This window comes from Nyctibius grandis, chromosome Z (assembly GCF_013368605.1).
Source record: "Nyctibius grandis isolate bNycGra1 chromosome Z, bNycGra1.pri, whole genome shotgun sequence".
Taxonomy (NCBI): Eukaryota; Metazoa; Chordata; class Aves; order Nyctibiiformes; family Nyctibiidae; genus Nyctibius; species Nyctibius grandis.
In genome coordinates this window covers 9,186,869-9,213,862 of record NC_090695.1, presented here as the reverse complement: position 1 = coordinate 9,213,862, position 26,994 = coordinate 9,186,869, and the positions used below count along the sequence as shown (strand labels likewise).

At 44.8% G+C, this 26,994-nt stretch overlaps 1 protein-coding gene across 3 annotated transcripts in view; it reads right to left on the bottom strand.

The window, feature by feature from the left end:
• LOC137675936 (phospholipid-transporting ATPase ID-like) overlaps positions 1–19,736 on the bottom strand; it is a 76,769-nt gene extending 57,033 nt beyond the window's left edge. For 2 of the 3 annotated variants that reach the window (XM_068422271.1, XM_068422273.1), the window contains exons 1-3: positions 19,212–19,446; positions 12,977–13,055; positions 1,310–1,368 (exon numbers count right to left, since the gene is read on the bottom strand). In XM_068422271.1, coding sequence (XP_068278372.1) covers positions 1,310–1,368; positions 12,977–13,019 — 102 coding nt within the window. In that variant the 5' untranslated portion in view covers positions 13,020–13,055; positions 19,212–19,446. Of the gene's footprint in view, positions 1–1,309; positions 1,369–12,976; positions 13,056–19,211; positions 19,447–19,708 lie in introns of those variants that run through there. The other variant, XM_068422272.1, reaches the window with a different exon arrangement.
• Positions 19,737–26,994: the final 7,258 nt, after the last annotated feature.

Below are 26,994 nucleotides of genomic sequence, written 5' to 3'. Positions count from 1 at the left end.
ACATCTCCCTCCTGCTTTCCTGCCCCACTGCTGCACATAGTCTACATTGCAATCATTCGAAGATTACAAATCCATACATGGTGGCAATACCCACCCCAGTACGCTACTGGAAGGTTCTGTACAAATCAAAAGCACTTTCCCAGTCTCAAATCACCAAGCTTGATAAGGATTTGTGCTGCATAGTCCCTAAATATATTAACTACAATGCATTTCATATGCAGGACATACAGCAGCTCTGGGCCTACAAAGTCTCTGACATTGGGTAGTTCAGGGATTAAAGGTGACCATTGAAAACCACCCAGTTTGTTGCCAACAAATCAGCCACATTAAGATCTTTAGTCAAAGCTATTGGCAAGTCAGACTTTCTATCTCATGAGAAATTACAGTGTTCTGAAATGTTGACTTTTTTCAGTTCTTACCGAGAAAATACTTGTGGTGTTCCTAAACCAAAACACAATTCAAAGGAGCTCCTGAGTAAAACTAAAGGATGGATTTCACCACTGGAATTCAGATATGCAGAGGACAAAAATTCACAAAATTCTTTTTAATATTAGTTGGCAGCTGCAAACACTTCAAAAGAATGCAGCTTCAGGATCGCCTCACGGAGATGACCCTGCAGCCAAACAGTACAGGCCTAGGGGCTGAGCTAGCCCTGCTCTGCACACAGCGTCAGCAAATGGTCCATAAGCTTTGGAAATCAAGTTGCCCAAGGGGCTCCCTGACACTGTAGCTTGGCAGACCTGGGTCACAGCCAACCCATGTCAAGGTGCTCCTTGGAGACAGATTTCATGGCACAAGGTGAACCTAAGTAGGCTGTTAAGGAGCTGGAAATAAAGCTGGCAGGAAGCCACAAAGGCGAGATTCAAAACCTTCCTGCCAGAGAGGATTTCACTGCAAGAGCTGAGGAACTGACACATTTCCTTTCATGTTTTACTTTAAATGGAGACATGTTTCCAACAGAAACCTTCCCCCTAGGTTCCGTTATTGAAAGGCCTTGGAGCCTAATCCTGCAAACGCCTTGACTCACAAATAATTTTCTGGAAGTGTGTAAAGTCACTGCGTTATGATCTTCCAGCATTAGATGTCCTTCAGCTGCCCATTTGCAGGGTTGACTCCAAAGGCAGAGCTCTCTATGGTTGACTCAGCAATGAACCATCTCTGATGGTTCATCTGGCACAAGTTTGCATTGTTTGCAGAATCATAGCTAGCGTGCAGTCATGTCACCCCCCTGAAACAACATTCAAGATGAAGCAGATGCAGCTACACCTGTGACTACATCTGCGTGAAACAGCATATGCTGGTTACTTACAGCATATTCAAACTGCAGGTTAAAATCCCGGTTGTTTGCTTGAAGTTGTCTCTCTTCCTCTGCAAAGAAGAGGAACCACATCAGACATGCTTGAAGGTAATCAGAGTCAATACAAGTGTGAATGAAGCATCAGAAAACACAAGCAGAGCTGCTAAAACGTAATGGCACAGGGAATCTGTGATCCGGGCTAACTGCCCCATGTCAGGGAATTGAAGAGGCTGGTGACACTGATAGAGTAGCACTGTGGACTGGTACCATAGCACCCTAAGCCCGTACTCCAAGTCTCTTCTACCCACAACCCACTGCAATGCCAGCACTGGTTTTACAGGTTGTTCAGCTTCTCCTGGGTAAGAATTACCACCTAACTGGTGGTGCTCACTATTCCTGCCCTGCTCCATCTGTTCCCCCTGAAGTCTCCGGAGCTGTTGCTGTCAGACTACTGTTGGTGTCCTTCCTCCAGTACAAGTCCACCTCCTAGCATCATCCCACAGATGGGACATCTCCACACTAGACATAATGAAATAAAAAAAACTACTGGAAGGGATTTCAAAAGGTCATCAAATCTATCCTCTACCTCAAGACAGGGTCATGCCTGTCACTCCCAATAAATGTCCTCGAAAGCTCCAGTGACGGCTGTTCTTCAGACTGCCTATTTCAGGACTGCAGTGTTCTTCCCCTGGGGGAGATTTTTCCCCATTATCTAACATAAAACTCATTACTTCAATTTAAAGAAATTGTATCTTCTTCTGGGATGGTCATAGGTGCTCTTCTGCTCCCCCTCAGTTCCTTATGCTACTTGCCAAGGATGCAGATCACAGACAAGTTCATTGTGTATTGAAGGCTGTTATGCGTTACTGTAGTCTTCTCTTCCTAAGGGCAAGCAACTCAGGTTTCTTCATTCACCTCTTATGGGTCAATCTGTCAGAAGTACCATCACTCTTACTGCTCTCCAGGGAGCTTCCCAGCTAGTTCACCTAATTCTGAACACACAGTGGCCAAAATGGGCCATAGTTTGCAGCTGAGGCCTTACCAAAGCTGACTGGAGCAAAAGAGATGCTCCACCTATCTTGTAGACAATGCATATTTGACAAGGGAATTCACCTAGAAGTAATTTAAAATAATATCCTTATGCACCACCAGCACGCAGCTGATGGCATTCCAGAATATGATCCTTTTTGGCAGATCCTTTCTGTCAGAGCCGATGTCTCATCAGGCAATGCAAATCTTTCATTTGTCCTTGCTAAACTGCATCCGATTTTTTTCAGACTATTTCTCCAACTAGTCAATTCTAATCCTATCTTTCAGTGCATTTGTAGCTCCTGCCAGTGTGGTGCCATTTGCAGATTTACTAAGTGTGTTCTTTATTCTGCCAGCCAACAAGTGGAGGAAAATATTGAATACCAGACGCAGGATACATCCCTGATGAATCTCTCAAGTTTCATAATCAGTCATTGATAACCATTGTCACTGTATTTTTTTATCTGAAAAGTCTGGCACTCACTGTATGGTGATTTTATCTTGAGCATGTATCACCAGTTTGCTTCTAAAAATGCCATAAGAGACAGTCAAGATACATGACAGCTATCTAAGGCTTTTTCACTAGCCCTCTGGCTACCACTAATGTAGAATTAATTTTGGTTTGATGCAGTGTTTCAGGACTGCTGACTGTTAATCATCTCTTCCCCACACACACGCTTCTAGTTACTTTGAAGTGGTTTGTTGGATTGTTTTAACCTTTACCCAAGAAGTGAATCCAATATATCTATAATTGCTCAGCTATTCTTTTTCCCCTGTTTCAAGACAGATGCTATGCTTGCTCTTTTCCCAGTCTTCTGAACTTTGCCTGTCTGTGCACCAGAAACTCTCAAAGGCAGCATTGCTCCAGGCTGTGCTCTACCTTACCTAGCCAACCCATTCCCTCTCTATTCCAGTCCAAAACCTACCCCCCTTCTCTGTTTCTGGCAACTATTATGTTAGATGTCTAAAGAAAAAAAAAAAAACAACAACCAAAACCCCCAGATTTCTTAGCATTATTTGTTAGGCTTTTTTCACTGAGTAGCAGACATAAACCATCTTTGATCTCTTTCTTGCTAGAAGGGTTACAGAACCCCAGAGATCCCAACTCTTACAGAACAACTTTTATTGCCCCTTATGTCCTTGATAGCTTTTTCTCGCTTCGAGACTTTGCCACACAGTTTGTGCTGGAGAAAACAAGCTGCTTTGCACCTTCTAGAGGCACCGTTCCTCTGCCTGAAGTGAATGAGGAGCTTGTGATCTTGCCATTCACTCACCCTTCTGAGCCTTTCTCTAAAAGATGATAACTTATACCTGTGCCGTTAATATCAATTATTAAAGGAAACAACAGTTCTGCTTAATTCTTCCTCCACCCCAGATTTCCCTCCCATGGATGTCAGTTACTAGTTCTTCATATTTACTGAAGATGTCCTTCTTCAAGTCCATTTTAAGCACTTTGCTATTGTCACTTTTTCCTAAGTATCATACCATCATTTCGTAATCATTCCCATTTACACTCCCTCCTGCTTTCACAGGACCAGCCAGCTCCTCCTTCTTGGAGGGAATCAGTTCTGGAATAGCCTCCTCTCTAGCTCTGAAAAATTACCCACCTCTGCACCAAAAGCCTGTGCCAGCTGAACAGGTCATGTTCCCCTACACTCCTCTCCAACTCTGCCTCTGCATAGCTAGAATCTTTCATTTATCACCACACCCTGTCTCTTGGAAAACTATATATTCCTTTTTTTCACAAAAGACTGACATTCTTGGTTTGCTATGCTTGTGTTCTTTAGCCTTGTAGCACTGCTCAGAGACGTGCAATTTGTTCATCTCTTGGATCTCAGAGCACATGAACATACAAGGAAAACATCTCTTCCCTTGCCACCTCTGTCACTCTTCCAGAATATGCTTTATTCTTTTCTATTAATATTCCAGCTTCATGAGTTATCCCAGCACATGTCTATTATACATATTAAATGATGTGTTAAGACATCTAGTTCTTCCTGTTTATTCACTCCTGCAAGCGTCTAAGCTATTCAGTGCGTTGAACTGCTATCCTTCCTCCTTTCACTCCAACAACCTTATAAACAACACAGCATCCCTAATTTTTAAGCCCTTTTTCAGATCACCATTTCTTTTGTCTCTGTCTGTGGGCTGTTTTTATCAAGCCCTCTAATTACTAATTTAAAGCTATGTTAGCAGGTAAATGTGCTTTTCCCTTTCTTCAAGGACATCTAGCTGTGCCAGGCATTTCCGATTCAGCTCCCATCTTCCCCGACTGGGTGATTCAGACCAACACAGAGGCTTCGTTCAAGAGGCTCAAGTGCTTAATCCTTCACTGCTTTCCTCAGACACATTTTTCTCGTCTTTCACAATGGGGAGAACAATGTACAGAGAGATCAGAGTATCTTGTCTGGCATCTCAGAGGAAAACAGGAGCAGAGCTCAAGAGGTCCAGGCTTGCAGGGCTTGAACTATTGTGTTATATGCCCCTTCAGGAATTTTCCTGAGAGCGACCAGTATTATCAAAGCAGATGAAAGATAAAGCTCTTTGTTAAAAACAGAACTTCCCAACACTCGCATGTTTCCTCCCATACAGTAAGCGCTACTCTGATCCCTTCCCCAGGGGAGCCAAGTCTAGACCTGGAATAAATGCCACAGAAAAGATAGATGGCTTTAAGGCAAATAGGAATATATGACAAAGGTTGAAATCCTACTGGGCTACAGAGGCGTGCTCGCAGAGCCTGTGCTGGTCCTGGGAAAGGGAACCAGCAGGCAGGGGCGGAGCTGTTTGCTTACATGGAGCAGCACAAGCAAGCCAAAGACCTGCGGCAACCCTGAAACGAAAGGCTCAGCACTCACAGAGGACAACCTTGTCCGTGCTGCTCACACGGTCTGCCCAGCTGCCTCGCCAGAAGGAGCTACGGAAATGCATGATGGATGGAGAGGCACGAAGTTATCCACAACTGCTAATCTGGGCTGGAGCCCTTTGGGTATCTATTCCTTTGCCAGGGCGTGAGACACGGGGCACACAGCAGAGACTCGGGATCACATGGCAGCTTCTGAGAAGCTCTAAAGTCTTCAATGACTTTCTGTTTTTCGTAGGCAGAGCAGCCCTGGAGGGGACTGCACACAGAAACAGAAAGTCAAGTGCCGCTGGCAGCAGCTGGAGGTGCCGTGAGGTCCTTTGTTCTTCCAAGGGCTTGCTGGGGGAGTGAGGAGCGATCCCCCTTCCTCAGCCTGGCCCAGGGTCTATGCAGCCAGGGAAGAGGCAATTGACACCTGCGTTTGAATTCAAGGATCTCAAACGCTCCTAGAAAGAAACCATGCGTGTATCTGCTCCAGTGAGGAAAGGAGCCTGACTTCTCGCCACAGTGAGCGATGCACTCTGCAAGAGGAATGGCTTTTGTGTGAGACACACAAATAGCACAGAAACGTGAAGCAGTGGGACATGAAAGAGAACAGCGAATGAAACTCACTCAAGGCACTGCCCTGCTGTGCCTGATCGTATGGTACCTAAGGGCAGGTTTTCTAGGACAACCCATTTCTGAAGGCCACAGATAGCTATGAACCTGGTTCAAAACTGAATGGAAAGTCTCTGGCCTGCCTTAGCCATCCATCCCTCTCACAGATGGTGTCCCTAAAGGCCAAAATATGAGGCTAAATTCTAGCAGCAAGATTTTAATTTTCCTTACTGGATAACAGCCAATACCTTTAGCTAAAGCAAGAACAAACACAATGAATTGCAAAGGGTGCCTCCTCCAACAACATTAGCAAGCAGAACCTTCTGTCCTCTGGCTATACCAAAGGAGAACCACCACTGACCACATGCACAGGGCAACGCTGCCGCAGTGGTTTTCTTTTTACCAACAAAGGACCGTGAGGTCCTACTGCTGTGCCTCCTAAACCAGCAGTTCTTAACTATCACAGACAGACAACTCTTATTTGTTTCTGGAACTATTTGGACAGAAATGAAGCCTCTTGGATGATCACAATAAACAAAAAGTTAGGGAAAGTCAAGCATTACACCAGCTTCGCCTGGAAACCAGAGCTCAGGGTGTTTTGGCTGTAGATCCAAGCATGCATGTCTTATCATGCCCTGTTGATTCTGAAAGCATTGAGGAAGAAGGGAGGGGAAACCTGAAGGGCTATCAGATGAGAAGTTTTTAATTTCTTTAAACTTTTTCTGTATCTCTAAGAAACTCAAACTTTCTGCTTCTGCAAACTGCAGTCACAAATCACTGGAAAGAAGGAATGGGATTTGTGCTCCAAGTTATCATTTCACTGCCACTGAAAACTATTTTAAATTATTCATCAGTGGAAACTCAGCATACATAAATATGGCTTAGTGCCCAGTTCTTGGTCTAACCACTGAGACCAAGTCACTGGGAAAGTGGCTGTTTTCTCAGGCAGGCAGATTTAGGAGCTAAACCACAGAATAACATCTGTATTTAATAAAATTAAACCCATGCCAAAAATCAGCTATAAATGTAACTGGCCAACCCACTAGCCTTCTCCATTTAGGACTGCTGCATGGAAAAGTCCTGCAAAAGGTTAGATTCAAGATCTGGTCAGACAGCCTGGAAATTTGTTCTGGTTTATGCTAAGGAGCATGTGCCAAGAGCAATGCTTTCAACAGGCTGTTGGAAAAATTTTGGAGATATCAGGCTTTGTGTCTCCAAGAAACTGGAGGTTAAGGGCTGCCTGGTTTTGCCAAGTCATATACAAACTAGGGCCTGATACCTCAAGCATGAAACAAACACAGCCCAATTAGGGGAGTGCCAGAGTCACTAAGTCTGACAACAGAACAGAGACAACATAAACTCTGCAAAAATAATTATCTCTACTCCACCCTTTAAACAAGTGACCTCAGGAGCACAAGCATTGCCTTGGACCAGCTACGAAGAGTGGCATCCAGGAGCTGGGCTCATCTCCTCAGCTTCCCTTGCAGAGTGGCTTTTAGCAAAGCTATTAACCTTACAAATACCAAGTTGTGAAAGCTGTCCTGAGACTGTAATTCAGGTCTCTCCTGCAACAGGCTATAAGCAGTCTCAGAAGACCTCCACCAGTTGCAGCACATTTTTAGTTTCAAATCTCACGATGTGTCTCCTTCCACCTCCTGTCCCATCTCCTTCCTACTTTTGTTGACCCTACTTTTGGGCACCTCATCGTCACTATGTGACCCAGCTTTTGGTAGCACCTCTCAGCAACTGCACAAGTGTCACCTTGCATGCAAGCACGCAGGAGATCACTCATCTATCTCTTCACAGGCAGAGAAATCCTAGACCTTATTTCTGGTCTTTGCTGGACTGTTACTCTGTGCGCACAAGTAACTGAAACCTGCCATGGTGTGTCAGTATCTCTGTCCTCCCCCCAAAATAGAGAATTATGGTGTCCATTGAAAGGCAGCCCCATGGGAGAGGGCAAGTCATTGTATAGTGTACTAGGCAACTAAAATTGCTGCTACAAGGGAGGTGGTTATACAAGCTACTAGCCAAAATCTTCTTTCACCTTAAAGCAATAATTGTTTCTTTTTTGCAATCATGAGAGAAGAAGGAACCACGCAACAAGTTTCTTGATTTGCAGGTGCTGTACCAGGGCAGAGTCCCTACTGTTTGTTGGGTTAAAGAGAACTGGCTTATATTTTGCAGTAGCGATATCACAGGATTTCACATTCATAATACAGCTTTGCCTTGCTGGGATGGGAGCTGCACCAAGCAAACTCTACCCAAAACCAAAGCCAGGGATCCTTACCTGACAAGCTCAACATTTAATATGGATCAGATAATATGTGGGTGAAGGGAAGAGCCGTATGACAGACCTGAGGCTCACAGGGTTAAATATCTACATTTCACAGCCATTCTGGGGGACAGACAAAAGCCGAACCCTCATCACCTGAGTGTCAACCTAATGCTGTAACCTGCCTGGCGCTGGCATGCCAGCTGCTCTGCGGCACGAAACCGAAGCCCATCCCTGCCCTGATCTGCTGCCAGAGCCTGGCAGGGTGCAGAGAGCGTGTCTGGGGCAGGAGGAGTGGTGGGAACCCGGTGGGATGAGAACAGGGAAGGGGAAGGTCACAGCCAACCCCTGCTCGGAGCAGGAACGTGCCCAGCTGCCTGGCAAACAAATGTGTTGTTTATTATTGACTCAAAGGAGGGCTCTCCAGGGCTCCCTGTTACAAAACTGCACATTTTCAACGTGTAGGTGCCCATTCCTTTACGGAGCCTCTCTGGCTGCTGTGGCTACAGAGGATTTATGCTGGCAATCACATGCATTTTCATCTCTGAAATGGACTAGCTTGTACTGAGTGTGAGGGATTTAATTTAAAATAAAACCTGCGTCAAGACCATTCAGACACACCACCACAAATGAGTTTAGCCCTATTCCCTCCTGCCTGTTCCTCCATTATTAAATAAAGATCTTCTTTATCATGTCTTTTTTGCCTCTAAAGAACAAGAATCCTCCATCCTCCTGAAGAACGGAAATGTAATAAATAGACTTTTATGGTCATGGACTGTGTCTTTTGTGCCTGGTACTGACCTCAGCCTCCTGCCAGCACTAAACAAACACTACATGGCAACCGGAATTTGCCAACACAGGTGACACATTTCATATGTCCCCGGACCAGTTCTTAAATACAAAATGAATTTTTTCTGGCATCAGTAACAGAGTGCCCACTTAGCAGATGTACTGACATATCTCCATTTTCATACATCAAATATAAGGTGTGAAATCAAAAACCTGAGGGTGAACTGGAATTATTTCTGCCTCAGGTCCAGTAAATTTTTAATATGAAGATGAAGTTCAATGTTAGATCCTGCCCTTTTCTAAAAGCAGTATTTGATATTATCACCATAGGAGAGAGAAAACAAGAAAAGAAGTCTCCAAAAGAATGCCTCAGCTTTACCCAGCATGTACACACTCATGGTCAAAGAGCACTCTTGGGATACAAGCCTGGAAGAAGTGCTAGATAACATTAAACCAGAAAATATTCCCTTTTAGGTTATTTTGGAAAGGGACAGAGGCTGCCTTGTCTCTTCCTTTCCCTGTTTCCTGCAATAATACCAGTTATGGTTTGTCTTTCGCTTTCTCCTCCTGGTGATGTCTCACTCACCTGCCTTGGCTCCGAGCAAGGGCTGGGGACTCACTACCTCTCAGATATGCCTTGCAACACATTATTTCTCAAGAAGCATCTACTTCTTTTCATGTTTGTTTTCAGTCCACTTCAGAATGGTAGTGTGCACTTTTCAAATATATTAGCAGCAGAAATTGTCTCTTCTTCATTTTGGAAAACTTTTTTTTTTTTTTTTTCAAATTCAGTCACTTTTATTCTGATTTTTGTCGTAGAAGTTCATAATATTTTCACCAATATCAGCACACCCAATAAAGCAGCTGAAAGAGACATTTGTTTTTATTTTAAAAACTAGTCTGACAGTGACTGGCTGGCACATACAGTTTCCTTCATTAGAAAACAGCATCTCCTAGACATGCTGGTAATGGCACAGCTTGACACAATAGCACATGTTGTTAATAACAGCGATACACAGCGATAGGAAGTGATGTAAAAATCATAAAAATAAATACATCTCTGAAACGAACTTCGAGAAGTTTTTCAATTCACAGTTATTTCCCTCATGGGAAATTATGTAACAACAAATACATTTTTCATGCTCATTGTCTCTTGTGGCAAGACGTTTCCTATCAGCTCTGAACGGGAGTCCCAGAAAGCAGCTGAGCTTTATGTCTGTAGAGCCAGTCTTGGGCTGCCTCCTCCATAGGGACCTGCTCACCCTGCTGAGCTCTGCCCAGAGTCTGGCTACTCAAACACCACCCACCCCGGAGAGCAGGCTGTCCCTAGCAGCAAGAAGGAAAACCCAGCGGAGCTCCCCAAAAGCCCTGGATCAATTTCTATCCTTCCTCTTCCTCTCACAGTGCCCCTAGGCTGGGCTGATGGAGACAAAGCTGCAGTAATGACTGCTCTTGCCATCGACTAGAAGCACACACCTTGGGATAAGGTTATTTGTGTAGATGAGTTCTCCCTGTTTCCTGTTTCTGCTTGTTTCGTAGATAGTACTTGACCATCCCCATCCTCGAGGTACAAAGCTCCAGTGCTGAGTTAAGCTGCCATGGGATCAAGCCAGTGAGCAGAGATATTCCACATTTATCAGCCATCACCAAGGCATGATCCTTATTTCTTCCCACACACTCCACACACCAAAAGTATCCTCATTCCTCTCTGTTTCATCAATAGTAGGTTAAACCTCAGTGTAAAAGATCTCAGGCATCTTTTCCACAGAAAAACCACTGCTGCTTATCTAAGAGATGCACTTCCCCACTTTGTCTTGAAGAGCTTCACTAAGGTTCGGTCATCTAGGAACTGGTTTCCTCCAACATTCTTTGTGTGTCTGACATGACACTACATGTTACTGCTCTGTGAAGCTGAGCTTTAGTTACATCCCTGATTCCTTGTATAAAGAACATAAAGCCATAAAAAAACTGACTCTTATCTCCAAGAAATTTAGACAATGTAACCTGTCTTGTTAAACTATACTTGTCCTGATAAAAACCTCTCCTAATTTTGCCTGCATCTCAGCTCATGTGGAAACAGCCATGTCTTGCTGGGTAGAAACAGCAAAATGTTACTGGTTCTCATGGGAGCAATCCTGATCCCAGTTTCAGCAGCTAATGCCTGAGGCAATCCATTCCCTCCCATGAAAGTCATACCATGACCATGGCTCTTCAGTAAGGTTAACTGTCATCCAGCTTTGTTTTTGGAATAGAAATTTGGTCTTTCCATGAGCAGTACTGTCCCTCTGAGATGAGGGCATGGGAAGTTCCCCACGGAAGAGCCTCACCTGCTCTCAGGCAGCACAGTCCTACGGACTTTACAAATACAAAGTCTTATAAACTGTTGGATTAAAATAGCAATTTCATTTATAGCAAAATTCTAAATTAATTTGGTATTTATAGCAAAATAGAAAAATTCAACCCCCCTGGCATTTACTCCACTTAAATGTTTGCAAAGGCAATCATAGCCCTTTCAGCTTTTGGGCTGCAAGGCAAAAGGATTAAAAATAAAAGGGGAGGAAAAAATGCTATTTTAGCTTCCTGCTATGGAAGCTCCTCATTCCCGGATCACCTCAGCTTCCCTTATCCTCCTCTGAACTTCCTCCAGTTTTAATTCATTGGTTTTGAACTGGTGATCAAAAGCATATAAAATGTGAAAATAAATTATCTTTCCCTATGCAGTATGATTTTTATATCTAGGAAGATCTGAGTTTCTTAGACACTTGGTTGAAGGGAGGGCTGAACACTTCTCTGCTAAAAAACAGATACAAGGCCAGGCAAAACACAAAATTTTCCTAATGTATCAACATAAACTGTTCGATAATCAGACAGCTACTGCTTTACAAGTGAGGATGCCCTGGGTGGACGGCAGCTCACAGACAAGCCTGCGCTCCCTCATCTCCAAAGCCAAGATGGAGAAAAAGACCTTGGGCCGGCAGAAATCCTTCCCTGGAAGCAGTCACAGCCTCCTCTCATGGGACTATCAGAGCAGCAAATGGATGCCCCTGTCTTAACACCAGGGCTCACGGTCTACCGTGCACCAGGAAGGGGAAACAGCAGCACAACTGCAAAAATAAATGCTTGGGAAAAGCTATTCAGTCTTCTGAGCTCAGAGAGGTTGGGAAAAAAGTAACTTCATGTCAAAATACAAGTAGGGCACTAATCTCTGCATTCCTCAAATACAAGGAGGAACACCCTGGAAAGGAAAGCCTAGAGACTTTCTCTCTTCACAGCATCTCCAGACATGGATGCCTGACCAGAAATGGCACCCAGTGCCTGATGGTGAAGTGATATAACAGGAGACCCAGCTCAGTGGCTCCTGCTCCAAAGCCCTGGTACTGATGAAGAGGCACCCTAAGAAGCTGCAGGAAGCTGGCCTACTTTAAGGGCATGCTAGTAGCCTTCCAGCTGGCTTCTTCCAAGCATTAATCTCTGCAGGGATTTCTGCTGCAAAATCCGGTGAGGATCATGCTGCAGAGGATGGCTGCTCCCTATCTCCACACCCATTTATTTGGGTGCCGTGTGGAGCTCACAGGGAAGGAATTATGTTGGCTCTGGTTTCTCTTCCAGAGTTAGAGTTCCCCTCAGCAGCTTCTGGAGTGTTCTCAGGGTGCATCTCTGTACTTTGCTCTTCTTCCTACCTCTCACTGAAGGGTATATCTGGACACTGCCATTAACATATTTCATCACCAAAAGTCTGCATCAGACCTTCACACTGACTTGCTTCTAGCATATTTTATAAAATGCTTGAGAGAAGGCACTATGCATTGCTCCTCCGCCCACTCCCCCAAAAGATCCTGTAGAAGGAACACCAAAACCCAACTTCCCCAAGCCAGTCATGTGCCATGACAGAGCACAAACTTTGCAGCCTGTTCTCTTTCAGATGCTCTACCGTTCACTGGCACACAGTCTGCAGCACTCCCCCAAGGTAGTAAGAAATGCAGGAAAAGTAAAGAAAGTGTTCCTTCCTCCACCTGCTCCGCAGGTGTAAGACATGCTCCCAAGCATGCTCTCAAGGGCTGACACGTGTGCTGTATTTACATTCCTTAAGTTGTCACCTGTGGCAATGGCATTACCAGACCGCACTCACCTTTCAGTTTCTTCTTTCCAAATTTTAATCCAAATAGAGACATCCCAAAACTTTATTTTAGTCCAACTCCATGGAACTTCTGCAAGATAAAAGAGAAGGTAGTTCACAATGGGTGTTTCTAGTCCCACAGCATGACATGATGCAGCACATATGTGTAATTCCGTGTCCATAAAATGGGAGAACAAAACTCCTAAGCACCATAGCCAACAGCTACAGTTTATCATATACCGTGTTTTAAAGTGCAAAACCATTTCAGGTTTGCAAGTTGCACTGCGTCACTATGGGCTACCTTACCTTGGACACTTTGATCTGTTCATCTCCTGACATGGCACAAAGAAGGGGCTGGTGGAGGAGAGACTGAAAAGGACATTCCTAACACCTTGGTCCTATATGAAAAGGAGAAATACACTCACAGGGCTTGTACTTAAGGTATAGAAGAACTGTGTGACTACCCAGAGCAAGACCAGCCTCCCTGAAGAGGAGGAAGCAGTGGGAAACACCAGTTTCCTGTACATCTGCCTGTGCTCAACATGTGCTGCCTCACACTGTTGTCCTTTTGCTGGTCACCCTCTGTGTTTGGGGTGGACTAGTCTGTACGGCTCTGAATAAAACTTCTTCCTCACTGGCTGCAAACTTCCTGGCCCAGAAGCCTAAAGCCAGGCACCAGAAATGCATTTAAGGCACTGAATATATCCTGATATGCAGAGGAATTGAGCATTAACCAAAACCTGTCAGTAAGAAACTTTCGGTGTTCCAAGCATCGGACAGTTTATTTGAAGGACTTAATGGTGATGCTGGTGCTGACAGACTGCAAAGTTCTGTGAGCATGGGAAAAACCAGCCCTGCCAGGCATGCCTGGCTGACCGGGAGCCTGAATCAACAGGAACTCCATACCAGTTGCTCAACCGGCCAGTGGAGCCAAGACGAGACGTTTGAGGGTATTGTGATCAATCTAGAATAAGTTTTCTAGGTGACAGAACAAAGTTTTTGCACTTTGTCCTATGCTATCTGTGCAGAGCAAGAGTGTCTAAGGAGACAAGTACAGCAGGTAATGTATTCTATTTTGGAAACATGGAAATGTGAATACAGCCTGTGCCACTGTCCAAATGCAATCCTCATACATCATCACTGAATTGTGCCCAGTGCAAGCGCAGGCTTCACGTCTTTTCAGAAAATGAAGGTAAACTTTAAGGAAAACTCTACAATCATTGCATAGGTCGAGCATTTCTGCACAGATCTCTATTCCAGATGCTAAAGCAGAGCTATATTTAGCAGCTGCAATTGAATGAGCCTGAGATAAGGCCAACAGCAGCAGGTAAACTCCAGCCAGCCAGCTAAGTGCTGTACACCCTGAGCACAGAGCAGCCCTGGCATGGTCCTCCCTGCCGCTCACTGTGGTGTTCAGGAACCCCTCTGCCCACTGTGCTTAAAGAGATCCTTCTCCTGTTCTCTCAGATAGTTCCAACTGTTTCTGCTCACCAGAATAAATGTTTGGGCAACACCTCTTGCCAAAATTTCCTCTGTCCATGGAGCTAAACCACTTAAAGTTACAATACTAAATGCCACAACCTAAAGCTTTCTCAGCTCTGCTAACCAACCTCGCGTTCCATCCCTAACTGATCTATCATTTTCGACTTATTTCTTCCATGTTTTAGAATTACTATTACGTCTTACAAAACCCTACTAAACTACGACTGAGAGCTCCCCATAAGCTGGTGGGAGGAGCGAGGCACACTAGCCATACACCTAGAGGTAAGGACCTCAGATTTCCTAGAGCACCAGGAGCCACAGGTCTGATAATCACTGTCCACTGGCAGCACAAGGAGGCAAAGGGTTGGCTGGTTGTAATCATCATATGGCTATACTGCTGAACTCTGGATTTTGCTGTACTTGCCAAATGTTTTAGAAAGACTATTTGCAACTACCAAACCTCTCTCAGCTGTGTACTCAATTGCCAAGGCGTATAATTTCAGCAGAGGGGGAAAAAAAAGATGTTAATATTTGTGGGGGAGCAGGGAAGAGAGGGTGGTTATAAGCCTTCCTTCAGCAGTAATAACATGACACAAACACTGGAGCTAAGATCCGCATCTCACAAAAACTTCCTTCAGCTCTGACACATGGCTTTTGTTAATTACTGTGATTCTTTAATCACTGTTTTCTGGTGTGACTGCAGTATGACAACAAGACTGCAACAACACACTATTTTGGCATGGAGGGCATCTTTAATTCCTTCAGCTTTTCAGTGCATTTGACTAGGATTACATTCACTGAATATCTTCACTCAGCAGCAAATTTAAATTATCATCATGGCCAGCACAAATATCCGTACAGTCTCACCATTCCCATAAAACCTTGTCTTTCCGGGCAGATGTGGGTGATGACTTTGCCGTATCCATTTGTACCAATTACCTCTCTGGTATGTCATTTCCATCACACAGATATATCATAGCTGCTTACTTAGTTAAAGCCCAGAAGTTACAAATCCTTCCCAAGCTGGCCTGATCCTTTACACAAAACTCAGTTCCTGGCTTGCCCAAACCACAGTGTCATTTGAGAATGTGTCAGTATTCAATGAGCACACACACACGATGGCATTAAGGGCTTGACACACCCCTATTGCACTGAGGTGTACCCTTTATTTTCATAATATTGCAAATATCTTCCTTTGCTGCTTTGTCACCAAGTCACACATCTAATCCTCATACTCCTTTACCTAGCAAGCCACCCCTACGTCAGCTATAACTTCTGTGTGTGCCTGCCTGCTCACAGCCCAGTTTGTACCAGTACACCTTCACACTTCCAGGTGTCTGTTTTCATTCTGATAGTTCATTGACCGTCGGCTGCAAGTGTGAAAACAAACCTAAGCAAACAATGGTGGACTTGTCCCTTTTGGTGGTGCTCCAGGTACTGCTCCCGTTCATGTTAGCTATCACAACTTCTACAGCCAGATGTGGTCTCTTGGCTGACCTTAGCTCTGCCTACCTTTCAGTTCCAGGTCTTTTTCTTGGGGTATTTTGGACTTCAATCCTACCTGCAGCATCCAAGATTTGGACCTGTATATATCAACAATCTCCCTCAGGGTATTTTTTTTTCCAGATTCCACTTGTAATCAAAATTTGTATCCCTGTTCACTTTTCTTTACGTATCTCTCTGTTTTTTAAAACCCTCCAAAATTGCAGTGATGGATCTTCAGCCTCATATCACTCACATACACTGCTATGGTTTTAATTTCCCTTTGTGCTTTCTGGAAAAAATGATGTCTCTCATGTTTCATTTTCATGTGGCCTGAAGTACTTCTCGAATTTTGGTAAGACACTTTCACAGCCTCCTATTCCTGAATTAACTGAAAACCCATAAAACACATGAAAACTTTCTATAGTCAGAAAAAAGGCAATTTCCTGTTTGCCTTCATTTTCCCTGGCACCAGCTATTTTCAGATGCAAAGTGAAGCACTGCTTAAATCTCCTCAAGTTGCCTTCCATGGTCTGTGTCAGCCCTTCTGGACTTTTTTTGCTGTTCCATTTTTCACTCGATTATTTTGGGTTTTTTTTTTTTTCATTTCTGTTTACTCCAGGTACCCTGCACTGTTCAGTAATCAACTGGGGCTCACAGTATTTGAGTAACCATGCAGGTCCAACTCCTCTGCTTAGCAGGACACGTTACTTCCGCATGTTTCCAGAGCCTACAGCAAAAATTATTTCAAACTCAAATTCCCAGTTCCTCATTTATGGGGATTCGGGGGTATAAGCTATGAATAAATTACCCCTTCTCACTATAGAAGGCTTTCGTGTCTACAGTGCTCTACAAACTGTCTAGCTATGGCTTACACTTCTGCAAAGACAATCCACCTGCTTTATGGCTACTGACAGTTTAATCATGGGCTCTGAGCACTTCTAATACCCACAGCGAGAAGCCACTTTGATGGATCTTAAATAGGGAAGGGATGCTTTCTTGCAAACCAAGCTGAGCCTTATTTAAGAGAGACAAGAGCCGGATTTAGCTTGAGAACATAACTGCAAAGCTCGTCCTGTGTGAGAAAAAGGTTACAATGGCCGTACTGCAAACTGGAGGTGGAGGGAGGTATTCCCACCACCTCAGCGATGAGTAGAAAAATTAGAAAAGACATGGCACAACTCAGATGAATGGAGAGCAGATGTTGCGGATGGAAAATATGGCTCGTTTCTTGGCCCTGTTTCTTTGGATGTAGCTACACGATACATCAGATTCAATGATAAACAGGGATTACAAAATACTTGGTGCTTCTGCTCTCATCACCTTGCTCCCAGACTCTGTGAAATGATCCATGTTAAATACAATCAGTTTTGGCACGCTTATTTTAATCCAGATCATGGGGTGTAGTTCAGTACAGACCGAAATTCCTGCCCAAGCAGTGGTCGTAGCAGATCTGAGGGTGCAGCGAATTGTGCTGTAGTACTAGAAACAAGCACCCAGAGTCCCGGGGAATTAGGCAGGAGAACAGGATTTCTCCAGTCACCAAACATAGTATGGTACGTATACACTCTAAAAACCTTAAATAGCTCTGTCCAGGTAAAAATTCAGAAAGCATGCCACGTGTTCACTCACCAACTTCCTATGTCAGGTCAGTTTTTTGCATGTGAGCAAGATTTATAAGGTTTGTTTTTTTTTCTTTAATTGATATTCAGCTGATGTAACTGACACAAATATCCACAGGTCTTAGAACTTTTTTTTTTTATCAAACCAATAGCTCAGTATATGAGAAAATATATCCCAAGCACTGGGTATCGTGACAAACGAGGTTCAAGACTGCCTGTGCTGCCTAGTGCTCTTGGTGGAGTAATGCTGTTAAATACCACAAGATGAACCAAATCTAAGTCCCCAGATTTTGAACACGTATTGCTTTAAACCAGATTTGGAGGCACAACTGGGAAAATATTAAGGGTTTAAAATACATCAGGTCCTCAAACTCTCTGCTTTCTCCATGCTTTAGTTGTATGCCTGCTAAGGGGATGCACATGCCAGGTGCTAAAACAGGAGCCACGCGTTCACTCCCAGGTATCGCAGAGGATATTATAGTTGGTGCAATGTTTGCTAATGCTCTGGCAAGAGCAATGTGAAGGCCTGGCACACCTGGCATGGACTGACCTTGTAACATGCCATGCAAAGGCATGTTTGCAAAGGACTCCCTTTAAACTTCTGGTGTATTAACTATTTCAGTCAAATTGCTCAATTTTTGGTTCCAAAGAGTACCATACATTTGCTTTCCCCTACTGAAAGCAAACACAAAAGTTTCAGCCATTAGAAATAATTAGTACCAATCATTTTTAAAGACTGAAATACATTAGCATTTGTTTTTCTCCACCCCTCCTTATATCTTAGTGTGTTTGAACACCTCAAGAGCAAAACAGGGAGTAGTATGTGTTGTACCACTCCCTGCTTTGCAAGTAGGAAAGATAGCAAGCTGCAGGACAGACAACCAAAATGTTTGTTTTTAATCCCAGAATAACACTCTTTCAGGGCTAAAATAGGATTGGCCTGAATTCAGCCTGGAATAAGTTTAAGAAGCTGCTCACTCTTGGCATCAAGGTTTACAGAAGGAGGAGTGACTCTGGTTTAAATCTACTAAGTATCCCTGAAACCTCCCCAGCTTTTTAAATACCTGAAGAGGTATGCTGGATGAGGTGAGCTAGCCCTCCAGCTATTTTTTGGTGCTGTTCCAAGCTATACCTACAGAAACCCGTGAAACTGTTGTGCTCCTACCCCCTACACTCAAATGTGCCGATGCAATTAACTGTAATTGCTGAGAAACTGACTCAGTCTGTTATCTGCCACGTTTTAAAGTAATGATCCAATATCCTCCATCTGTCTTCATTAAAACACTCTTTAAACTGACACCAGAATGGCAGTCAAAAATTTGCATTCAGCTCCTCTGGGTAAGTTAGTTGCAACGCTCAAGTTACCAATCAACAGCTGAGGCAGAGAGAGCTCCCAAACAGAAATAGATGTAGGCTGCAGTCTGCTCCCCCCGAAACAATGCAAACAATAGCAGCTTCCCCGGGCGGCTGCTGCTGCTTGAAATCATGCACAGCTCAGCTCCCTCCACCCAGGAGTCTATCAGCTCGCCCGCGGAAAAAGCTCAACCCCAAGCACTTTGATTAAGCTTTACAAAGCTCTCGGGTCTGAAAAAAAATGCGAGTTTTCTGCCCCCCAAAACTGTCAGAGAACAAACAAGCGGAAAAAAAGCATTAAACCTTACCCCTGAAGGCTTGTAAAAGTCACAGCAACAAAGTTGCTGCCCTCCATAGCACTCCAGTGCACTCCTCTCTTCTCATTTACACGCAGCTTTATCCCCTCCCAAGACCAACAGCTCCGCTCGCAGCCTCCGCGCCAGGACATTCATCTAAGCAAGCACAGCTTCTTTGCCATGTGGAACGGGCATCGCGTGCTTGTCTCCGAGCCCCTTAAAATCCACCGCAGACCCACTCTGCCATGCAATGTCCTGGTAGCTAAACTTGCTCCAAGTTCCCCGCTTCTTACTTCACTCACTGGGCTTGGCTCCTGGCCAAATTGTTCCTTTTTTTTTTTTTTTTTTTTTAAATTCTGTTTCCTGCAGATAGGGAGAGTGTAGTAGCTCCCTTAAAAATAAAATGCTTCGGCACAACAAGCTGCAAAAGAGTAAAGCAGAAAAGCAGAGCACCTAGGGTTGGGGCACCCCAATTAATTCCAGAGGCAAGTGCTGCTTGCCTTACCTACCTCCTGCCGCCGCGGAAGCTTTCAAAAGGAAACCAAGGGAGTGAAAGAGTCTGACATATCAAATTGCTTTAAAAAAGGATGAACTTGGTAAGGGATCCATTTCTCGGCAGCAGCCCCTCTCTCTGCGTCCGTAACACTGGAGTTGGTCAGGACTCCTTAAACGCAGAAACACTGTCCTACAAGCTGATCCCAAGGCTCCACCTCATCCACTTTCCAACTGTTGTGAGTAGCAAAAACTCTGCAGAGGAAAAAACTCATAGAGCACAATTGCATAACTCAACCACAGAGCTTCCTCCAGCCAGACGAGGATCGCTTTGGCGCCTAAACATCAGGGCTTGCTCATCCCTGGGAGCACGACCTCCCCTTGGCCTCTGGGACACCTGCCTGGCCTCCCCGCTGTCGCGGGGACCCTCCTCACCAAAACCCCTCAGCACTCTCGTGAGCCTCCTGACCTTCCCACTCGTTTTCCCACCTTCAATGAACCAAACATTCACTTTGTTTTCCAAATTTTGGGACCCTTCACAACACAGTGCCCTCCTATCTGCCAGTCCCCTGGCATTTTACCTACCAGGTACACTACAAGAATAAAACTGGGCCAACTACAACTTTAATCCACCTCCTGCTTCCCTATATCTGTGAATTGCAATTATTCTAAGATCACCATATTCTTTCCCTAAGTTGTGTTGATAGTAATGCCTGCCAGGAATGTGCCAATTTAATGCAGACAGCCAGAGAAAGTTTAACATAAAAGATTTCTGTATGTATTTATCTCTGGGTTTTTCTTCATCTTCTGTGTTTTCCCACTGGATGTGAACACTGTTAGAATTGATTTAAAACACCCACAAACACTTGAACACATTAATCAGCTCATTAATTATAGTAACATGAGAGTCAAGTCTTTGCCAAAAAGTATTTTCTAGAAGGTGAAATTTTCTGAAGTCCTGTCAAGAGAAAAGCTATGGAGGACCCTTGATGCTGCAGTGGCAGCACTCCAGTGGTCATGAAGGTTGAAGCGCAGAATGGCGATGAAGAGGACCCTATAGCACCGTAAGCAATTTCTGAAGGAAGAACAAGAGCCTATGCCCCTTTGCCATGACTCCAGGGTTATTTTTCCAAGCTACACCTATTTGAGACAATGTTCCTTGAATTGGCTTCTTAATTCCAACACAAAGTATCCGTACAAACAGCCAACATGGGACATGGAATGTAGGACTAACCTCCTCAAGACCCAGGTCATTTTCAGATTATCTTGAAATGAAAAGCAACTAACTTGAGAAGGAATTTTCCCTTCACTAGCCATTTCTCATGGTCTCACCACCCACACCCCATCTCAACAGCAACAGACACAAGTATCATGTTTTTTCCTCCAACCAAAAGTACAAGGATCTGGATTAATTTTAGTCCTTCTACATATTTGGAGAACCCCTTGTTCTTGCTTCATTCTGGAGTTTTCCTCCTTGTTAGAACTTTCTTCTGCTTTTTTCCTCCCCATTTTAATATGTTAGCTAATGATGATTCATTCCACACTACTCCCACTTTCTTTGCTGCTGTCCTTATACTTGCTTGTTACCACTTTGACCTCAGCCACAGTAATTTCTTCCTTCCTAGAGTTAGGTTCACCTACTTCCTTTGACATGAGAGTGGACCCAACCATAAAATCAGCTGGCCTTGGGGCTTTTTTAGACTTTAAAATAGCTAAAAATTGGGTAGGCTCTTTTGTTAGTGATTTTTCTTGGCACTGAAATCCACCTCACCCACATTGACAATTACTATTTCCCTCAGCTATGCTTTCCCCATGGACTTCAGTGAACCTGCTCATGTAGGGAAGCTCAGCACATGTGGAAGCACTCAGAAGAGAAGGAGTGACTCAGTGTTATGAATTCAGCTCTGAGGTCTGTTGTCCTTGTCTTACACTTTGGTCCCTGGGTAGCGTCTTCCCACTAATCACACCATTTGCATTCTCCTTTGCAGATTTCTGAACACATCAGGGAGGGCTGCAGTCTGCAATGTCAGTTGTCTAAATTTCAGCCTGCATAAAGGGTGTATATATATGCTGGGTATCTGAGCTCCCACTGCAGCCAGCATGGTTTGGGCAGAGATTCATCTGACCAGCTGCAGCAAGGCAGCAGTGAGTTTGCTGTGACCCATAGTCATGGGAAGAAGTTCAGTCTTTTGCCTTTCCAGTAAACGAGCTGTTTTCTTGGCCAGCCAGCTACCTCCAAACAACAGTGCTTCACCTTTGAATCCTCCACTTTCCCAGCTGCCCACTAGTCACAGAAGGCTAGCTTAGAGTGGGATAGATTTAAATTCATGACATTAAGACCTTATCCTAGGCCTGTATCTGGGAGAATGACTTCCAGTCATTCAGCCTGTGCTGCATTTCAACTATGATCAAGATGAAAAACTGAAGACTTACTGACACTGATGTTTAAGGGATGTCCTCAGCCCACCCTCTGGACCAGATTCACTCTCCCTACAAACAGCAAAGCTGAGAGAGCAGAGGACCCTCTCTGGAGCATGTAAGACCCAAACATGCCTGGTGACCTATTAAGGCTTTGAATGGCTTAATATGCCCCCAAGTAACTGGAAGGGATAACTAGAGGATAGGAGAGAAACAGGAAAGAAACACACCCTGGAGCATCCCACAGTGTAGACTTAAACTAAATGCCAGTCCTTCTGAGAAACCATCCCTATGTCAATGCTATTTTTAAAATTACTGTCAACCTAGAGGCTTTCCCACACATCCTGTATAAAAGAAGCATTGATGATCTTTGCTTTTCCTTACTGTCTTGTAACTCCAGTCTGCAACTCCTGAACTGCAAGGTTTGAAGCTTGACCTGCTCCACCATGGCTGGTGCCTCTCACTGCAGAGGAGCAGCTGTGGCCGATTAAGCCAAGCTGGGCTCCCCCTGCCCCCAGAAGGGTGCAATGTCCAGGGATCATTTCCACCCAAACAGCCTCATCTCCAGCTCCCCAAACAAGCACATTGCTCATATTAACAATGGGAGTCACAACTCCCTTCCAACCCAAACCATTCTATGATTCTATGAAAAGCCTTTCTGAAGGGAAGCCTTCTGAGGAAGCTGAAGGGCTTCCTCACAAACCCCCAACGGTCAGCCTTAGATAACCGAAACTTCTCCCACAGCCTATGCTTTCCTCATCTCAACTTTTCTCCCCCCCCTTTCCTGACTAATCCTGGCCAGTGAGGAGCTCCTTGTGTAGGAGCATATCTCACTTTGGGGACCACTGGCACATCTGTTGTTATGAGCACCTATAATGGCTATAAGGGGTCAGAGGGGCATCTTGTCCCAACTGCCCTTGCTATGTGTCCTGGTTTAGCCTAAACCAGGCCAATTTTCCTTTCAGTGATTTTTACTTTCAGCTAAGTCTCTTCTAAGTAACTGCACTTCCTGAAACTAACTGCATGTTTTGCAGACAGTGTCTGCTTCTAGGACTGATAACACTTGAAGTTTGTAGTTATCGCTGAGGCACCAGTAGTGATGTTATGCAGAAAGGCTCTTGCTGTACTTAGTCTTAGAGAAACCAAGGTCACTGCTAAATTCCTCACTGCTTATGAGTGAAGAGCTGCAGGGGGGCCGCACCTGCAGGGAGGAGCGGACAGGGCAGGTGACCCAAAACTGACCAACGAAGGTATTCCATCCCATACACGTCATTCTCAGTATAAAGCGGGGGGATCACGAGGGTCTCACCCCTTCGCCCCTTACCTTCTTCTGCCTCTTCCATTGCTGGTTTTGGGTGCTGCTGCTGCTTCGGGCTGCTTCTGCGGCTTGAGTTTTTGGCCAGTGTCCAAAGAGGACTCTGTCCTTTTTCCTGCTGCCCCCGATCCTGATCCGTGCATCCCTGAATCCAGCTCTTGACCATCGCTGGGCCCAGCCTGGGCCTTCCCGGAGCCTGCCCTGCAGTGCCGGTGGTGACGTGGCCGACATCGGGGGAGCTCGATCTTGGTTTTGTATATATTTGTATATATTTGATTATTCCAGTATTATTATTACACTTTTTTTTTCATTATTATAGTTTATTAAAACTGTTTTAACTTTCCAACCCATAAGTCTCTCTCCCTTTTCCCTTTCCCTTTCCCTTCAGGTGTGGGGGGGAGGGTTAACAGAGAGCGTCTGCCTCAGGTTTAATAGCCGGCCCAGCTTTAAACCGTGACACTATGAAAGACTTTCTGCTTCCTCTTGCTGTCAAAAGTCAGTGTAGGATGCATAAGAAATATGGGACTGAAAGGAACAAATTGGGACAGTGATGCTCACCCCTTGAATATCAGAGGGCTGTTTAAAAAATACCGTGTAGGAGGAACCGCAGAACATCCAGTTTGCAAATTGCCACAGTCCGGGAAACACCAGCACAATCAAAAAGAGAATAATGAAAGACCAAAGGTCCCAAACTATACTGTGTCACAGGTGAGGAAAGATGATTTGTCTTTTATCCCTGCAGAGGATTTGGCAGGTAAAACTGTCCACCCGGCAGCAGAAAGCACACCATGATGCTGCAGAGGAAGGGCAAAAGAAATCCTGTATGTTCCTGTTATCATGGCCAGACTATGGGAGGGAAATTAAATGGACATAGGAGGGCAATGTCACGAAGTGTCCAGTTGCTCTAGGGCTGTCCTTGCCTGTGGGGAGCTACTCAGCCAAATTATCTTAACTGCTCCTCCAAGGAACTGATAGAAGTTCTGACAAATTGACAGAAATCCAAAGTAACTCAATTTGAAAGGGTGATCTGGATTCCCACCCGTGTGCATCCAGTTCCCTGCAGTGCTATCTGAAGCGTGCAGCTTCAGCACTGCAGGTTCATACAGAAATATTCCCATACCTCACCGGTTAGTCCAGCAGCTGGGAGCCAACACGGTGCTGTAAGGTACATGCCAAATGGAAATGGTCAGAAAATAGTTCCAGTGGGTGTGCGTAGAATAACGTGACTCATACTGATCAGGATTCGGTGGAGTGCCACTTACCTGCAGCAGGGAAGGAAGGGTGCATGGCTAGAAATTCCCTTTCTCCATCAAAGCCCCTTGCCCAGTACTCCAGGCCCTTAGCAAACCATGATCAGCTGGGGAAAAGCATAAGAAATCCACAAAGGCACAGCCTCTTGCATTTAGAAGGAATGCAGCAACCTGCTCTGGTGACTATTGATATCATCTTCCTGGCACCAACACCTGCAAATATGATACCTCCTGACGTTTTAAAGCAGAAATTAAAATAGTCTTTCTCAGTCGTCCCCTTTGCAGCCCATAGGAGATGGAACAGAGGTGAAAACCTTTTGGTCAAAAAGCGTTCATCTGGGTTCAGCTGCTCAGATTACACTGAAGGGAGATAAAGCTGAGCTGTATTCTGCAGGGTACTCTTCTCAGTGGTACCCAGTGACAGGACAAGGGCACAAACTGAAACACGGGAAGTTCCATCTCAGTATGAGGAAAAACTTCTTTACTTTAAGGGTGCCAAAGCACTGGAACAGGCTGCCCAGGGGTTGTGGAGTCTCCTTCTGTGGAGATATTCAAAACCCGCCTGGACACGACCCTGTGCAATGTGCTCTGGGTGAACCTGCTTTGGCAGGACTAGATGATCTCCAGAGACCCTTCCAACCCCAATCATTCTGTCATTCTGTGATTCTGTATGAGGCCCAAGATCATCTTGTCTCTGAGGTCCAGTTTCCACCAGATTTGGAATCTTGTGTTTATGAACTCCCTTCTGGCCAAAAATTTCATTGTCCTGGTAGAGAAGGGACTGTTGTGAGGGGAGAAGTCTCCTGGGTACCTGAAACACTTGCTGTGATCCCATGAGAAATTAAGTGATTGTATAGACATAGAAATCAGTGGGAGTTGATGGAGACCCACCTGTCTCAGGATTACGTTCTTGGACTATAAATCTGTGTCTCTTCATTTGCCTACTACACTGCATGTGCTCAACTGCACAGGGAAAGCGCAGGGATTAATCAGCTGCTGCAGCAAACCCCAGATGTGTCCACACTGCTTTTAGCATGTTATTTCCTCATCATTGTCAGTGAACAAAGTGAAATCTCAGTGGGATGCTTGGGAGGGCTTGTTAAAAGCTAATCATGCCTACATGAATAGAAAAATCAATAGCTGAGGGCAAAGCAATGGCCCAACTTGTTAGAGCCGACGATTCAAGTGCTGTTTGTAACACGGGTATTACACAAGACCTCCTCCTGTTATTTGCAAGGCAGTAGCTGCCACAAACACATAGGCTGTATCTGGTGACACTTCAAACACTGTCACATGCACACTCCTCAGATACACATCAAAAAACCCAGCTCATACCACTGAGGAATTAGGATACCCCTCAGTGGGACCCCGTGATTGAACACACAGAGGAAATCCAACCCATGCAGAGCCAACAAAAAGCTTCGGCATTTTACAGAGTCTTCCCACGAGCTGTGCGTGTGGGAAAAATGGGCTGCACTCATGGGAGAAACTGCACTTTTGGCACACTGTAACATCACCTGAAGGGCTGTATGATGGCTATACAACGTTTAATCTCCTGTAGCCTCCCAGAGATGCTCTAGTCCTGGTTGTGCTTAGGCCATATACTCTCTCTGTAAACTCCACTGCCATGGGAGAGCAAGCACCAGTGACTAAGAGATGTGCTAGGAGAGCTCAGCAGGCAAAGGAGGACAGGGCTGCAATGGATCTGCCCTTCAATTTTGCAGATGGTAATCACAGGGGACACTGAGGAGCAGCATCCACCACACTATACACGCTGTTTCATACTGTGGCAATGCAGCCCTGTCCCCCATTGCCACTTCCACAGTTTTCTGCACTAAGCATGTGTGGGGAGGATGGGAGATCCCTGGGTCTGCAGGGAGCAGATGTCTTCTGCATTCCCTATGGCTTCACCCAAGAGATATGGGATTTATTTCTTTAAGCCCCTCATGGTTTGCATTACATATTGCTCTGACAGTCAAGTATCCTCCACATGAAAAACTCAGTGGCATTCTGAGAGAATTCCTTTAAATGTCATGTCACATCCGTTATGCTCATAAACGCTTTAACCATAATTCCAAATCAAATACACCATGTACACGTATATCTGTACTGTCTCTTTTCCAGGTTACAATCACATCTATCCTGACAGGAAAAACATGGAGGCCACCTGCTGCCTTCCATGAGATTCTCCCTAGTACCAATGATCTTTTCTATATTTTATAGTACTAGTTTCTGCATTAGGTCCTTATATTATTATAGCTTTTGCTGGCTAGATGGTGGCGAGATGGCCCACTTCAGAGAGCTCAGGGGGAGCTCGGGG